The sequence below is a fragment of the Camponotus floridanus genome, unplaced genomic scaffold (genome assembly GCF_003227725.1).
Source record: "Camponotus floridanus strain SB8 unplaced genomic scaffold, Cflo_v7.5 scaffold37, whole genome shotgun sequence".
NCBI lineage: Eukaryota > Metazoa > Arthropoda > Insecta > Hymenoptera > Formicidae > Camponotus > Camponotus floridanus.
In genome coordinates this window covers 120253-139070 of record NW_020229514.1, presented here as the reverse complement: position 1 = coordinate 139070, position 18818 = coordinate 120253, and the positions used below count along the sequence as shown (strand labels likewise).

The 18818-nt window shown below is 24.1% G+C and overlaps 4 protein-coding genes across 5 annotated transcripts; all 4 read right to left on the bottom strand.

The window, feature by feature from the left end:
- Window positions 1–658: 658 nt before the first annotated feature.
- Window positions 659–3094, bottom strand: LOC105258786 (odorant receptor Or2-like). Its single transcript, XM_025411018.1, has 5 exons — window positions 2687–3094; window positions 1868–2248; window positions 1529–1730; window positions 1134–1289; window positions 659–706 (listed from the first exon to the last, which is right to left on the bottom strand). The coding sequence occupies exons 1-5, from the start codon at window positions 3046–3048 to the stop codon at window positions 662–664; spliced, it is 1146 nt and encodes a 381-aa protein (XP_025266803.1). The 5' UTR covers window positions 3049–3094; the 3' UTR covers window positions 659–661.
- A 2214-nt stretch (window positions 3095–5308) lies between these two features.
- Window positions 5309–8021, bottom strand: LOC112638784 (odorant receptor 46a-like). 2 transcript variants are annotated; one of them, XM_025411016.1, is made up of 5 exons: window positions 7608–8021; window positions 6788–7168; window positions 6059–6260; window positions 5554–5709; window positions 5309–5353 (listed from the first exon to the last, which is right to left on the bottom strand). In XM_025411016.1, exons 1-5 carry the CDS (start codon window positions 7967–7969, stop codon window positions 5309–5311), a joined length of 1146 nt encoding a protein of 381 aa, XP_025266801.1. In that variant the 5' UTR covers window positions 7970–8021. The 2 variants fall into 2 exon arrangements, with proteins under 2 accessions (XP_025266801.1, XP_025266802.1); XM_025411017.1 differs by lacking the exon at window positions 5309–5353 and having other exon boundaries at window positions 5591–5675.
- A 2185-nt stretch (window positions 8022–10206) lies between these two features.
- On the bottom strand, window positions 10207–12781 carry LOC112638786 (odorant receptor 46a-like). Its single transcript, XM_025411022.1, has 5 exons — window positions 12420–12781; window positions 11657–12037; window positions 10911–11112; window positions 10435–10590; window positions 10207–10251 (listed from the first exon to the last, which is right to left on the bottom strand). The coding sequence occupies exons 1-5, from the start codon at window positions 12779–12781 to the stop codon at window positions 10207–10209; spliced, it is 1146 nt and encodes a 381-aa protein (XP_025266807.1).
- Window positions 12782–14612: 1831 nt separating this feature from the next.
- On the bottom strand, window positions 14613–17058 carry LOC105258787 (odorant receptor 67a-like). The gene is made up of 5 exons (XM_020029837.2): window positions 16697–17058; window positions 15918–16295; window positions 15228–15429; window positions 14811–14966; window positions 14613–14672 (listed from the first exon to the last, which is right to left on the bottom strand). Exons 1-5 carry the CDS (start codon window positions 17056–17058, stop codon window positions 14628–14630), a joined length of 1143 nt encoding a protein of 380 aa, XP_019885396.2. The 3' UTR covers window positions 14613–14627.
- Window positions 17059–18818: the final 1760 nt, after the last annotated feature.

Here is an 18818-nt window from a genome sequence, read left to right as displayed (position 1 = left end):
AAATATTTATATATTTCCATGTTATCGACAGCAACCGAGTGGAAAATTACATTTCTGCATAGACCTGACTTTATATTACATAAAAAGTACAAAACAACGAATTAAATAAAATGTACGTATAACATACATTTAAAAATTTTGCAAACTAAATGCTTATATATCTACTTGCTAAATATAATCAAAATGCCAAAGGATTATATACCAAATTTCGTATATTCACAGAGTACCGCAAATGATATTGAAAAAGTAACATTTTTCTTTTTTAAATAATATCTTAAATTATGTCTTTTATAATCAGATAAAATTTTATATATATATATATATATATATATATATATATATTTTTTTTTTGCATTGTTATAATTTACATTACAATGTGTGTGTCATAACCATTTCGTAAACATTTTTAGATATTTGCATCTTGCAATCCTGTATAATTTTTTTTATATAATATAGTTGCTTTATATACTTGGTTCTGACCCGATTATTTCTATTCTCAAAAATAAATATTGGCAGTTTGCTTTATTGAATAAAAAGATAAAGAGATTGAAATAAATAGATAGACGAAAACTTTAAGAACTTTAAGAACTTTTCAGTTATTAATTAATCAAAAACAACTACAATATTACAATATTTAAATACATCATTGACTACATGTATTTCACTTTTGTAATATGTTAAATGCAGAATATGATGTTCTCAAGAGCTGTAATAATAATTACGGAAAAAATTAATGTAAAGAATTAGATATTTATTAAAAATTTCAAATATGTTTTAGTACCTTATGTTTCAAACATCTTTGTTGATTACATATTATATACATTATTACATACATTTTTTTAATATATCAAGTGATTATTGTGTTATATACAATACCGGTCAAAAATATATCACCTTTTTTTAAGGATAATTTCATTCAAAGTATATATTTAATTAATTTTTCTTAAGTTGCTGTGTTCATTATTGAAAAGTCTATTGCTAAATAATTTATATACCTACTATTAAAACATGTGACTAGATAGAAATATATTTACTTTGAATTAAATTATACACTTTGAGTTAAGTTATTCTCAAAAAACATAAAGGTGATATTTTTGATCGGTATATAAACAAATATAGCATAGTTTACTTACGCTACTGAAAGACTGGAGAGATAAAGTTATCAAGAAGCTACTGGTAAATTTAATAGGAATTGTGCTACGCATCATAATTATCAAAAGTTCCTTTTTCTCGCTGGTTGACAATAAAGGCCAATCCATATGATATATTGCATCTCCTATACTCATACTCTGGCAATATAATAGAAATGTAATAATAAACCTAACAATAGCATTTATTTTATTTAATGATATTTTATATTTATGTGTAACATACATTTATATATTTTATTCTCTTTATATTTATATATTATATTTTCATATATTTCGACAAGTATGTATTTTTGAATTTTTATTGTTAAATATTTATAAATATTATTCGATCAAGTATATTTTTTAAATTAAATATTCCAAAATATAAGAAAAATTACCTTAAGCATAACTTCGTTTCCGGACCAGCAAATAACATAAATTTGTACAAACATACCAAAAGTATAAACTATCAGAGTTGCACTTTCGGATTCCATCATATGCGTTGAGACATAATATACACTTGTACATAATATCAATATACTGCCACAAAATTGAATAAAAAGTATTTGGTTGAATATAATATTTATTGTTTTAGCAAATCTGCAATAATATTATATTAGTTCTTGATATTTTCCATATCAGGCAATTTTAACATTATATATAATATTGTACTTTTTGTATAGCTCGCGTATAATTTTACGTGTGTGCATAAAGGAACTGATTCTTATGTAACTGACTTGTAAATGCAGAGATGATGATGTATGTATGTTGATATTGCTACTTTTGCAATACTTGACGAAGTAGGTAAATGATTCAAATAACTAGTTATTTTGCTAGTCACTAATTTGCGAAGACGAATTTCGTAAATTTCAAATTGGGCGCAAGTTTGCAAAGACAATCCGAAAATTAAAGTTTCTGTACCGACATTTATGATCGCCCCAAAAATTGTGGATACAATTTGCTGAATGGATGTAATCCAAAATATCAAAGACGCGTTAGTATCGTATGGCAACCATACTCTATAAGGTAAATGACCTTGCATTACTTTTAACACTGACCCTACTGTGATGCCTGTGAGGGAACTTGTCACCAAAAGTATATATTTTATTGAACATGACCTGCACACAAATATAAGTTGAAATTATATATTTAAATATTCTAAATATTCTTACAGCAACTAATATTTTCTGGTAGTATTTGCAAAAACTCATAATAAATTTTTAATACAATAACTTATTTTATTTTACATTATAAAGCCTAATGAAATTTTAAAGTAATTTTTAAAATATTTTTTAGAATGAAAAATTTTTTTGAAATTAGAAAATTTAAAAAAAATTTTATACGGATTATTTACAATAATTTGAAAATTATATATAAATTTAAACATATACAAAATTAGCAAAATTTATCAAAAGTTCGCAAAAAATTTTTACTATAAAGGACGACAATCGCAATGCTCATTGAATTGAAAAAAATTAAATTATTGAACAAACTTTTTAATTACTGGATTATTAAAAAATTATTTTACTATGTATAAAAGATCTAGTAGTACTCACTTGATAAACTTATCACATTTCGTTTGTATGGCCATTTCGTCTTCGTCTTGAGGTTTATACGGTGCCTTCAATAATTTTTGCACCAATCTAATGATTGAATTCCGACGTATTATAATGACAGTCGCTTTACAACAAATAGCAACAATAGTCAGGAACATTAGAGTATTAGTAGCAAAATCATCAATATTATCCACAACAAAAACGATGTCCATAAATTGGGTTAACATTAAAAAGTATTCCAAAATTAGTACAATAAGCGTAAATGCATTATACAGCAGCTTAGCAGAGTTCGATGACCAATCGATAGGCCGCCATATACCGGCGATGGTATACATAAAAAAATTTAGGGAAAGTATTTGCATCTTTATGATTACAAAAAGCACTTTTTTCTATACATATAACATCTAGAAAAATATTTTTACGACACTGCGAGATATCAAATATATTAATGAATCATTGCAGAAATAAATAATCTGAAAATTATACAACTCAAAAAATTAATTTTAATAGAGTCTACTACAATAGAATCTACTATTTCATAGAATATAAATTTTATGAATGTTATCCTTCTTCTCGGAACTCATATTTAGCATTATAAATGTATGGCTATTTAGCTCTAACAAATTTTTACGGCAGAAAACAAAAAATTACTTAGAGCATAAATAGATAGAATGTACTAATAAATAAATAGATACATAGATAAAAATATATTGATAAATAAACGTGTGTGTGTGTGTGTGTGTGTGTGTGTAATATTTATTGTAATATTTTAGAAAATTTTTTTTACCATCGAAATTGTATACGTAGATTTTTTCCAATTTTCTTCTGTTTAATTTTATTTTTATTTCATTTTAACACATAAATCAAGTATAATACTATTATGAATCGAAAATCAAATAATTCGCTGTAAAAAGAAATATTTCTAATTACGAACATGTAAAAAAAGGAATATTAATAATTATATATGCTTTGCCATAATATTATTTCTTACATTTTACACTACTTCCAATGGAACAGAATATAAGATTTCACAAATTATATTACTACCAATATAACTTATTCCAATATTTTCAAAATTAAATCTCAAGTATAGTCGAGCACTTCTTGAAATAAACTGCGTGTATTTCTACTTGCTTGAATTTCTCAACCCTTTTTGTCATTAACATAATTATTAGCTATTCGATAGCGCACGTACCTTATTTTCTGCTCACATCAGAATACTACTATAATTATGAAAATCATTTTACTTCCAACGATCGAGGAATGTCGTTCTTTACACTAAAGCATATTGTCATATTCCCATTGAGTAAAATATTCATACATTTTCATGTCATCGCTGTAGCTGTATGCATGAAATCATCTTTTCTACAAAACTTATATTTTATGATAGTACGCTACAATAAAGATAAATATGTTGTACAAGTAGCGACATTCGACAATCATTCAAAAGATACATACCATCTGCATATACCATCAATACAGTAGAGAATTAAGAGAAAATATATATATTTGCATCTTTATAATACTGTATAGATTACTTCATAAAGGAGAATTTAAATTTATTAGACTTTAATGCAACATATGACATATGTAAATGCAATATGAAAAAATATGAATATTAGTCACACATTTCTTCGCTTTGAAAAGAGACACAAAGATACCTTATTTTGCTACCAAAAATTTGCTAATAAAATTTCAACTCAATATGTAGTTAAACATGCAGGAAATTACGTATGATTCTTTATTAGCTTGCTTCGATTTTACACCTAATATTGTCAATTATAATGATTAGCAATCGGATATAAAATCGTTTATTATAATCTATATTATTTTCTGTTTATAAAAACATTGAAATCATCACAATTGCTATATATAACGATCCGAGGTTGCTGTTCTTTGTAGTTAAACATATTATTATCGAATGAAATATTTGTACATTTTTATGACGTCGATGACAAGTGGAATGGAACATTATATTTTTGCACAAATTTGACTTAATTACGTAAAAATATAAAATGAAAAAATATTAAAATGTATTACATATAATTTATTTAAATATCACATATTTAAATATATCATTTCCCAAGTTAAACGCTTATACGTGTATCTACTTGCTAAATATGAAGATATATCTCAGCAGAATATATATTAATAACCTCGGAAGAATATATATTAATCCTGGTACACTAACAGAATATGGCAGACGGTATTGGAAAAATTAAATTTTTCTTTTTTAAATAATGATTAAATCAAAATTGTTGCCGTTTATATATCAGATAAAGCTGTTGCAATATTTTATGGTTACGTATTTATAATGTATGTACATATGTGTGCATGTATATAGACACATCAATATTTAGATATTTATATTTTTCAATCTTGCGTAATCTTTTATATATTATGTCGATGTTTTGTGTGTATTTCCTTCTTACTTATATTTTTATTCTTAAGAGTAAATAGCAATTTGCTGTATAAAATAAAGGAAATTGTTAAGATTGAAATAAATGGACAGACGGATATTGCTAAGATCTTTAGTTATTAATTTGTCGAAAAAATATTACAATATTATCAAAAATATTGCAATATTATTAAGATATTTAAATGCATCATTGATTACATATATTACTTTTGTAATAAATTAAATGCAGAATATGATGTTTTCAAGATCTGAAAGAATAATTATAGAACAAATTAATGTTAAAGCTTATATATACATCACTTTTTAAAAATTTCGATTGTGTTCTAACATTACGCTTCAAATATTCTTCCTGATACATGTATATATATATATATATATATATATATATATATACACACACACACACACACACACACACACACACACACAAATATAATGTAGTACTTACGCTACTGAAAGACTGAAGAGATAAAGTTATCAAGAAACTACTGGTAAATTTAACAGGAATTGTGCTACGCATCATGATCATTATGAGTTCCTTCTTGTCGCTGATTGATAATAAAAACCATTCTGTATGATATATTGCATCTCTTAAATTCATACTCTGATAATATAATAGAAATATAATAATAAAACTAGCTATAAAATATTTATTAAATTTATTAATATTTATTAAATATTTATTAAATTTATTAAATGATTCTACGTTGATTTTTATTTAATTTAATGATTTTATCTTTAAATGTGTTCACTATTATGTGTAACCTAATTACATACAAAAAAAATTATATTATTTTTTCATATTTATATATTTTATGTTGCTTTAAGTACGAATTTTTGATATTTTTGTAAAATATTTTATTTGGCACTCATTCAGTCATTAGATTTTTCGGTAACTTATTTAGTATATTTTTTTGAAGTAAACATTTTACAATATTTGATATGTCATATACCTTAAGTATGACTTCGTTTCCGGACCAGCAAAATAAGTAAATTTGTACAAACATGCAAAAAGTATAAATTATCAGAGTTGCACTTTCAGATTCCATCATATGCGTTGATACATAATACACACTTGTACATAATATTAATATGCTGCCAAAAAATTGAATGAAAAATACCTGGTTAAATATCATGTTTATTGTTTTAGCGAATCTGTAATAATGTTATGTATTAATTTTTGACATTCCATATGATCAGGACAATTTTAACAATGTACATAATATCACATTTTTTATAGGTCGCGCAATTTTAACAATCAGTAATATAATCTTAACATTTAATATTTATTATAAAATATAATAATAAATAATCATATGTGTATATTGTGTGATAGTATATATATATATATATATATATATATATATATATGTATATATATATGTATACGTATATTGATATATTTTAAAAGTTAAATTAATTTGAAATAGATTAATTATTCGAAGTTCTCTTTCCAAGCTCCCTTATTAATTCAAATAAATCATTCAATAATTTATGTCAATTAATTCCAAAGAAATGTAGAGGCGTCACTTTCTAATTATTTATAATTTTTCATTAGGAATATTGATAATTGTTATAATAAACAATTTGTAATAACAGTTTATAAGTACAACAGATATATAATCTAATAAGATAAATAATAAGGTATGCAAGCGTGCATTTATAAAGGAGTTTTAACTGACCTGTAAATGCAAAGGTGATGATGTATGTATTCCGATATTGCTACTTTTCTAATTTTTGAGGATGCAGGTAAATGATTCAAATAATTAGTTATTTTGCTAGTCACTAATTTGCGAAGACGAAGTTCATAAATTTCAAATTGGGCGCAAGTTTGCAAAGACAATCCGAAAATTAAAGTTTCTGTACCGACATTTATGATCGCTCCAAAAATAATGGATACAATTTGCTGAATGGATGTAATCCAAAATATCAAAGATACGTTAGTATCGTATGGCAACCATACTCTATAAGGTAAATGACCTTGCATCATATTTAACACTGACCCTATTGTGATGCCTGTAACGGAACCTATCACCAAAACTATATATTTTATCGACCATGACCTGCACACAAATACAAGTTGAAATTATATATTTAAATATTTTAAATATTTTTACGGCAACTAATATTTTCTGGTAGTATTTGCAAAAACTCATAATAAATTTTTAATACAATAACTTATTTTATTTTACATTATAAAGCCTAATGAAATTTTAAAGTAATTTTTAAAATATTTTTTAGAATGAAAAATTTTTTTGAAATTAGAAAATTTAAAAAAAAATTTTATACGGATTATTTACAATAATTTGAAAATTATATATAAATTTAAACATATACAAAATTAGCAAAATTTATCAAAAGTTCGCAAAAAACTTTTACTATAAAGGACGACAATTGCAATGCTTATTGAATTGAAAAAAATTAAATTATTGAACAAACTTTTTAATTACTGGATTATTAAAAAATTATTTTACTATGTATAAAAGATCTAGTAGTATTCACTTGATAAACTTATCACATTTCGTTTGTACGGCCATTTCGTCTTCGTCTTGAGGTTTATACGGTGCCTTCAATAATTTTTGCACCAATCTAATGATTGAATTCCGACGTATTATAATGACAGTCGCTTTACAACAAATAGCAACAATAGTCAGGAACATTAGAGTATTAGTAGCAAAATCATCAATATTATCGACAACAAGAACGATGTCCATAAATTGGGTTAACATTAAAAAGTATTCCAAAATTAGTACAATAAATGTAAATGCATTATACAGCAGCTTAGCAGTGTTTGATGACCAATCGATAGGCCGCCATATACCGGCGATAGTATTCATAAAAAAATTTAGGGAAAGTATTTGCATCTTTATGATTACACAAAGCACTTTCTTCTATACATATAACATCTTGAAAAATATTTTTACGACACTGCGAGATATCATTTGAAATATATTAATGAATCATTGCTGAAATAAATAATCTGAAAATGATACAAATAAAAAAATTAATTTTAATGCAGTCTACTTACAACAGAATCTACTATTTCATAGAATATAAATTTTATGAATGTTATCCTTCTTCTCGGAACTCATATTGAGCATTGTAAATGTATGGCTATTTAGCTTTAACAAATTTTTACGGCAGAAACCAAAAAATTACTTAGAGCATAAACAGATAGAATGTACTAATAAATAAATAGATACATAGATAAAAATATATTGATAAATAAACGTGTGTGTGTGTGTGTGTAATATTTATTGTAATATTTTAGAAAATTTTTTTTACCATCGAAATTGTATACGTAGATTTTTTCCAATCTTCTTCTGTTTAATTTTATTTTCATTTCATTTTAACACATAAATGAAGTATAATACTCTTATGAATCGAAAATCAAATAATTCGCTGTAAAAAGAAATATTTCTAATTACGAACATGTAAAAAAAGGAATATTAATAATTATATATGCTTTACCATAATATTATTTCTTACATTTTACACTACTTCCAATGGAACAGAATATAAGATTTCACAATTTATATTACTACCAATATAACTTATTCCAATATTTTCAAAATTAAATCTCAAGTATAGACGAGCACTTCTTGAAATAAACTGCGTGTAGTTCTACTTGCTTGAATTTCTCAACCCTTTTTGTCATTAATATTATTATTAGCTATTCGATAGCGCACGTACCTTATTTTCTGCTCATCAGAATACTACTATAATTATGAAAATCATTTTACTTCCACCCGATCGGGGAATGTCGTTCTTTACACTAAAGCATACTGTCATATTTCCCATTAAGTAAAATATTCATACATTTTCATGTCATCGCCAGTAACTGAATGCATGAAATCATCTTTTCTACAAAACGTATATTTTATGATAGTACGCTATAATAAAGGTAAATATGATGTACAACTAGCGACATTCGACAATCATTCAGAAGATACATACCATCTGCATATACCATCAATACAGTAGAGAATTAAGAGAAAATATATATATTTGCATCTTTATAATACTGTATAGATTACTTCATAAAGGAGAATTTAAATTTATTAGACTTTAATGCAACATATGACATATGTAAATGCAATATGAAAAAATATGAATATTAGTCACACATTTCTTCGCTTTGAAAAGAGACACAAAGATTATTTTGCTATCAAAAATTTGCTAATAAAATTTCAACTCAATATGTAGTTAAGCACGCAGGAAATTATGCATGGTTCTTTATTAGCTTGTTTTGATTTTACACCTAATATTATTAATTATAATAATTAGCAATCGGATATAAAATCGTTTATTATAATCTATATTATTTTCTGTTTATAAAAACATTGAAATCATCACAATTGCTATATATAACGATCCGAGGTTGCTGTTCTTTGTAGTTAAACATATTATCATCGAATGAAATATTTGTACATTATTATGACGACGATGACAAGTGAATAGAACATTATATTTTTGCACAAATTTGACTTAATTACGTAAAAATATAAAATGAAAAAATATTAAAATGTATTACATATAATTTATTTAAATATATCATTTCCCAAGTTAAACGCTTATACGTGTATCTACTTGCTAAATATGAAGATATATCTCAGCAGAATATATATTAATAACCTCGGAAGAATATATATTAATCCTGGTACACTAACAGAATATGGCAGACGGTATTGGAAAAATTAAATTTTTCTTTTTTAAATAATGATTAAATCAAAATTGTTGCCATTTATATATCAGATAAAGCTGTTGCAATATTTTATGGTTACGTATTTATAATGTATGTACATATGTGTGCATGTATATCGATACATCAATATTTAGATATTTATATTTTTCAATCTTGCGTAATCTTTTATATATTATGTCGATGTTTTGTGTGTATTTCCTTCTTACTTATATTTTTATTCTTAAGAGTAAATAGCAATTTGCTGTATAAAATAAAGGAAATTGTTAAGATTGAAATAAATGGACAGATGGATATTGCTAAGATCTTTAGTTATTAACTTATCGAAAAAATATTACAATATTATCAAAAATATTGCAATATTATTAAGATATTTAAATGCATCATTGACTACATATATTACTTTTGTAATAAATTAAATGCAGAATATGATGTTTTCAAGATCTGAAAGAATAATTATAGAACAAATTAATGTTAAAGATTATATATACATCATTTTCTAAAAATTTCGATTGTGTTGTAACATTACGCTTCAAATATTCTTCCTGATGTTATGTAAATATGTATATATATATATATATATATATATATATATATATATTTACACAAATATAATGTAGTACTTACGCTACTGAAAGACTGAAGAGATAAAGTTATCAAGAAACTACTGGTAAATTTAACAGGAATTGTGCTACGCATCATGATCATCATGAGTTCCTTTTTGTCGCTGATTGATAATAAAAACCATTCTGTATGATATATTGCATCTTTTAAATTCATACTCTGATAATATAATAGAAATATAATAATAAAATTAGCTATATAATGTTTATTTAATTTAATGATTCTAAATTGATTTTTATATTTAATTTAATGACTTTATCTTTAAATGTGTACATTATTATGTGTAAGCTATTTACATACAAAAAAAATTATATTATTTTTACATATTTATATATTTTATTTTATTTGAAGTATGAATTTTTGATATTTTTGTAAAAAAATATTTTATTCGGTACTCATTCAGTCATTAGATTTTTCGGTAACTTATTCAGTATATTTTTTTGAAGTAAACATTTAACAATATTTGATATGTCATATACCTTAAGTATGACTTCATTTCCGGACCAGCAGAAAAAATAAATTTGTACAAACATACCAAAAGTATAAATTATCAGAGTTGCACTTTCAGATTCCATCATATGCGTTGATACATAATACACACTTGTACATAATATTAATATGCTGCCAAAAAATTGAATGAAAAATACCTGGTTAAATATTATGTTTATTGTTTTAGCGAATCTGCAATAATGTTATGTATTAATTTTCGATATTCCATATGATCAGTACAATTTTAACAATGTACATAACATCACATTTTTTTATAGGTCGCGCAATTTTAACAATTAGTAATATAATCTTAGCATTTATTATCTATTATAAAATATAATAATAAATAATCATATGTATATATTGTGTGATAGTGTATATATATATATATATATATATATATATATATGTATATATATATATATATATGTATATGTATATTGATATGTTTTAAAAATTAAATTAATTTGAAATAAATTAATTAATCGAAGTTTTCTTTTCAAGTTCCCTTATTAATTCAAATAAATCATTCAATATATTCATAATTTATGTCAATTAATTCCAAAGAAATGTAGAGGCATCACTTTCTAATTCTTTACAATTTTTCATTAGGAATATTGATAATTGTTATAACAAACAATTTGTAATAACAGTTTATAAGTACAACAGATATATAATCTAATAAGATAAATAATAAGGTATGGAAGCGTGCATTTATAAAGGAATTTTAACTGACTTGTAAATGCAGAGATGATGATGTATGTATTCCGATATTGCTACTTTTCTAATTTTTGACGATGCAGGTAAATGATTCAAATAACTAGCTGTTTTGTTAGTCAGTAATTTACGAAGACGACTTTCGAGAATTTCAAATTGAGCGCATGTTTGTAAAATTAATCCAAAAACTAGGGTTTCCGTGCCAACATTTATTAATGAGGCAAAAAATAGAGATACGATCTGTTGAATGGATATAAACCAGAAAATTGGAGATGCGTTAATATCGTATGGTAACCATACTCTATAGGGTAAATGACCTTGCATTATATTTAACACTGATCCTATTGTAACGCCTGTAAAGGAACTTGCTACTAAAAGTGAATATTTTATCGAGCAGGACCTGTATACAAATGTGAATTAAGATTATGCTTTATAAATTTAAATATATTCTGTGGCATAAATAAAAATGTTCTTATAATTTTAGTATTTGCAAAAACTAATAATGAATTTCTAATATAATAAATTTTATTTTATTTTACGTTAATATGTAGTTAACATGCAAAATTAAGATTATTTTTATTTTTTATATAGAATATTTGAAAATTTGAAAATAAAAACTCACACAGACAACATTAAGAAGATTTATTAAGAATTTGCAAACGACTTTTGTCACAAAGGACAACGGTCGCAATATTAATTGAGAAAATTAAATTATTGCATAAATATTTTAAGTTATAGGTTATCAGTGATTTACTGTATATAAAATATTTAATGGTACTTACTTGATAAACTTGTCATATTTCATTTGTATTGCCATTTCTTCTTCGTCTTGGTATTTATATGGTGCTTTCAATAATATTTGTACTAGACTAATAATTGACTTTCGACGTACTACTACAACGGTCGCTTTACAACAAACACCAACAATAGTTAAGAACATTAGAGTATTAGTTGCAAAATCATCGATATTATCAACAACAAGAATGATATCCATGAATTGGGTTAACATTAAAAAGTATTCCAAAACTAGTACAATAAAAGTAAATATATTATACAGTAGCTTAGCAACATTTGATGACCAATCGATAGGCTGCCAAACACCACCAATAGTATATATTAAAAAATTTAAAGAAAGTATTTGCATCCTTATAATTACAAAAAAAGATATGGTATAGCACTTTTATAACATCAATTCATAGAACATCTGGAAAAATATTTTAGGGACACTTATCATTTTAATTATATTAAATAATCATTACAAAAGTAATTCTGAAACAATACAACCCAAAACATTAATTTTAATATAATATTAATAAATAATTAAAATTAATAATATTAATTTTAATATACTACTACTTAAAAAGAAAATAAAATAAAAAAAAATAAGAAAATAAAAAGAAAATAAGTTTTGTAAATATTATCCGATCCCAAACAAAATATATTTAGTATCGTATTTGATTTCACAAATTTTACGATAAAGGGAAAAATGTTATCAAAAAAGATAGACAAATTGATAAATAGAGAGTGAAATTAAAAGAGAAAAGAAAACAAAAAAAAGATACAAATATGATACGTATTTATCACTAATCATATATATATATATATATATATATATATATATATATATATATATATTAATCATGATACAAACCTACAAAATACTGACATTTATTATTAAAAAATTTCAAATGTTTCAATACGCTACGTAAATATTTTTCAATAGTAAATTTGATCTAAAAAGAAATTAATGCAATATACACACAAATATCACATATTAAAACAGTAGCAAGTTATAGTTAATGAAAATTAAATGTAAGATCAAATAGTTTTTAATAAAAAAAGAATAATAGAAGAAATTTTTGTAATATTTGGTAAATATATATTTCAAAAAATAATATTTTAATATAATAGTATATTAATTTCAAACCATGATTTTGCTGACATGTCGATTATAAGAAACAAATTAATTATTACAAAATTAAATGATTATTTTTACTACTTCACGAAATCAGTAATATGATAGTTATAATCATTATATTAAAGTAATCAATAAAAAATAAATATTTATAACAAATTTTATTTGCCTTTAATTGTTTTCTTTTTTTATTATCGAAGTTGCACACCTAAGATTTTTTCTAATCTTCTTCTATTAAATTTTATTTTCATTTTAACATAAATTGAATATAACATTATCATGAATCAAAAATCAAATGTTACTGCGCTCTATGTAAGTAATATTTTTAAATATAAGTATGAAAAGAAAAAGAAGTGTTAATAAGTATATATATTTTGCAAGGATATTATTTCTTACATTTTATACAACTGCCAGTGCAACAAAATAAAATTTCTCATAATCCACGTTAACACGAAAAAATATTTATTCGCGTGCGCGATTACTTTCAAAATAAATTTCAAATATAATCGAGCACTACTTAGGACAGACTGCTTATAATTCTACTTGTTTGAATTTCTTAATCCTTTTTGCCATCAATGTAATATGTATTAATAGCATCTCTATAGCACACGTTATTTTCTTTTCATGAGATTACTACTATAATTGTGAAAATCGTTTTACTTGCAATGATCGAATATCATTATTTACACTAAGACATATTGTCATATTCCCGTTGAATAAAATATTCATACATTTTCATCATCAGTAATAACTGAATACATGAAATAGTATTTCCTATAAAACTTGACTTTATGGCATAAGAATTAAATAATGTAGTGAAAGAAATAAATTGTGTGATATATTTAAATGAGAGAAAAAGAAATCTAAATGTATTTCTATTCTTAAGTATAAATATTGACAGCTCTTTTTTTGCCGTAAAATAAGGGTGAATGTTTAGATAAAATTGAAATAAATGGAGATATAGATACTTTAAAATGTTTAGTTCTTAATTTATGAAGAAAATATTACAATATATTATCAAAAATACTACAATATTATTATATGATATTAAAATGCAACATTGACTACATATGTTTCACTTTTGTAATACATTAAATGCTGAATATGATGTTTTCAAGATCTGAAAAAATAATTATAGAGAAGATTAATGGAAAAGATAATATACTTGTTAAAAAATTTCTAACGTGTCCTAATACATTACATCAAATATCTTTCTTGATGTTATATAATATATGTACAAATATAATATAACACTTACGCTACTGAAAGATTGGAGAGATAAAGTTATCAAGAAACTACTTGTAAATTTAATAGGAATTGTGCTACGCATCATGATTATCAAAAGTTCTTTTTTTTCCCTGGGTGATAATAAAAGCCAATCCATGTGATATATTGCATCTCCTACATTCATACTCTAATAATGTAACAGAAATATAATAATAAATTGAGTATATAATATTTATTTAATTTAATGCCACTATATTTGTATGTGTATATATGTATTTATATAATCTACATTCTCTATATTTATATTTTTCATATATTCTTCATAATTTTTACGTATGTATTTAATATATTTTTACATATTTTTTGTCACATACTTTATTTAGTAAGTTTTTAATAATTTGTTTGTTATATTTTTTAATTAAGTATTTTATAATATACGAAAAGATACCTTAAGTATGACTTCATTTCCGGACCAGCAGAAAAAATAAATTTGTACAAACATACCAAAAGTATAAATTATCACAGTTGCACTTCCGTATTCCATCATATGCGTTGAAACATAATATATATTTGTACATATTAACAATATACTGCCAAAAAATTGAATGAAGAATATCTGATTGAATATAATGTTTGTTGTTTTAGCGAATCTGTAATAATATTACATTTCATGATATTCTATGATTAGGATAAGTTTAACAATATATATAATATAATATTTTTTGCATAGCCCGCATTATAAAAATTTAAAAAAAAATCTTAACATTTATTAAGAGACGAATTAAAATATTATGTTAAATAAGTATATGCATATCAATACTTTTGATCAATATTTTAAAAGTTAAGTTAATTTGTCAAAATTTGGCTAATATTATTATTTTCTCGAAAATATTTTCTTTTTAAGATTTCTCAATAACTGTCAATTAATTCCTAAGAAATGCAAATGTTAGTTTCTTCAATTTTTCATTTTAAATATTAATTGATATTGCAAATATAAACAATTTATAATTACATTTTATAGATACAACAATTATAACATATATATATATATATATATATATATATATATATATAAACAAATAATCAATAGATCTTGCAAGTGAACATTTATAAACGAACTGATTTTCATGTAACTGACTTGTAAATGCAGAGATGATGATGTACGTATTCCGATATTGCTATTTTTTCGATATTTGAAGTAGGTAATTGGTTTAGATAATTAGATATTTTGTTAGTCATTAATTTGTGCAGACGATTTTCGAAAATATCAAACTGAGCACAAATTTGTAAAATAAACCCAAAAATTAAACTGTCCGAGGCAACGCTTATGATTGCGCCAAAATATACTGAGACGATCTGTTGAATGGATATAATCCAAAAAATCGACGATGCGTTAGTGTCGTATGGCAACCATACTCTATAAGGTAAATGACCTTGCATTATGTTTAATACTGATCCTATTGTGAGGCCTGTTAAAGAACTTGCTACTAAAATTGAATATTTTATCGAGCATGACCTGCACACACATATGAGATTCAGATTACATTTTATGTACTTAAATATTCTTACGGCTATTAAAATATTTTCGTAGTTTTAGAATTTGTAGTAATTATTGTAACAAATTTCTACTATAATAACTTTTATTTTATTCTACATATTTTATTCTAATTTAACATAAGTCTTACATTTTTTTATATACAATATTTGTTAAAATAATTTTAAAATTATTATACATAAAAATTCAAACATTTAAAATTATGAAAATTTATGAAAAGTTTGGAAAAGACTTTTACCATAAGGATTAACAATCATAATCCTAATTGAATTGAGAAAATTAAATTATTGGACAAACATTTTAATTTGTAGACTATTAAAAAAAATTATTTTACTATGTATAAAAGATTTATTGGTTCTCACTTGATAAACTTATCATATTTCGTTTGTATTGCCATTTCATCTTCGTTACGAGGTTTATGTGGTGTCGATAGTAATATTTGTACCAGACTAATAATTGAATTTCGACGTACTACAATGACGGTCGCTTTACAGCAAACAGCAACAATAGTCAGGAACATTAGAGTATTAGTGGCAAAGTCATCAATATTATCGACAACAAGAATGATGTCCATAAATTGGGTAAACATTTGAAAATATTCCAAGATTAGTACAATAAAAGTAAATGTATTATACAATAGCTTAGCGACGTTCGATGACCAGTCGATAGGCCGCCATATACCGGCAATGGTATACATAAAAAAATTTAAAGAAAGTATTTCCATTTTTATAATTATATAAGGAAGTATACTCTTTCATACGTATAATATCTGGAAAAATATTATAATAATACGTATCATCGTAATTTCATGTCATATTAATTAACCATTGTAAAAATAAATATCCGCAAAGTTAATATAAAAAATTAATGATATGAAAAATTAATTTTAATACAGAAAATATTATTCCTAAATATAGAATGTAAGATTTATAATTTTTTCGACATTCTATATTTCGCACATATGAGGCTATTCGACTTTAATAAAAGTAAAAAACTTACTAAGAATAGATAAATAAATAGTGAGATTAAAAAAGAAACACATTTATAAATATAATTATATTCATCGTGTCATAAAATCAGTAATGATAGTTGATGTTCATTTAAATAATCAATAATGTATTAAATATTTATGTAACAAATTTCATTTAGCTTTAATTAGATTTTTTATATATTGAAATTGAATATCTAGAATTTTTTCTAATCTTTTTTTATTTAATTTTATTTTCATTTTATTTTTACATATAAATCGAGTATAATATTATCATGAATCAAAAATCAAATGTTACTGCGCTCTATGTAATAAGTGATATTTTTAAATATAAGTATGAAAAGAAAAAGAAATGTTAATAAGTATATATATTTTGCAAGGATATTATTTCTTACATTTTACACAACTGCCAGTGCAACAGAATAAAATTTCTCATAATCCACGTTAACACGAAAAAATACAACTTATTCTATTACTTTCAAAACATTAAATTTCAAGTATAATCGAGCACGACTTGAGACAGACTGTAGTTTCTCTTGCTTGAATTTTTTATTCTTTTTTGACATTAATATGATCGTTACCAACTGAATAGCGTACATTATTTTTTCATGAGAATACTATTATAATTATGAAAATCACTTTACTTCTAAATGCGATCGAAGGCGGTCCGTTACAGTAAGACATATTGTCATATTCCCATTGAATAAAATATTCATACATTTTCATCATCAGTAGTAAGTGAATGCATGAAACAGTATTTTCTATAAAACTTGACTTTATGAATATGATCATAAGAATGCAAATAGTGAAAAAAATAAATTGTGATATATTTAAATGAAGTCTAAGTTAACTATTTAAGTATTTATCTGAGGAAAAAATTAGAAGACTCTCTCTGATTATGTATATTCAAGCAGTATAAAACATTGCAAATAAAAATAGATGGTTTTCTTACAAGGAAAGGGTCGGAAGTGTCCCCCTCCGATTTTAATGAGCTTTGAATATGTTGTAGTCTAGATCAAAATAGGAGACACGTATTTTTTTATAAGTGCTGAGTCGGCCGTTAAGGGGGTGAAACACCTTCTTGAAAAAAATCGATTTTTTCATTTCTCAGCGGATACCGTCGAAGCGATAAGAGATATAAACAAAAGTTTCAAATAAAAGTTTTATGGTCTTTAATGTACTTCAAAATCATGTAATCAGATTTGTCGAAAATGTCATATTTTTCGAAATCCCCCCCCCTCCCTTTTAATGTTTGAAAATTTTTAAATTTGTCTCATAACAAAACTTATAGCTCATTTAACGACAAATTCAATCATATATAATAAAGTTGTATTCCGAAGTCACATTTTTCAGAAATAAATTAAAAATATTCCTATACACTACTATACGCCCGCTTTATCCGCCTTATGACGCTCGTTATTCACAGCGACAGTCATTTTTCTTCGCAAACTCACAGAGGCAACCATAAATTAGCAATAAATAATTTATGAGAATAT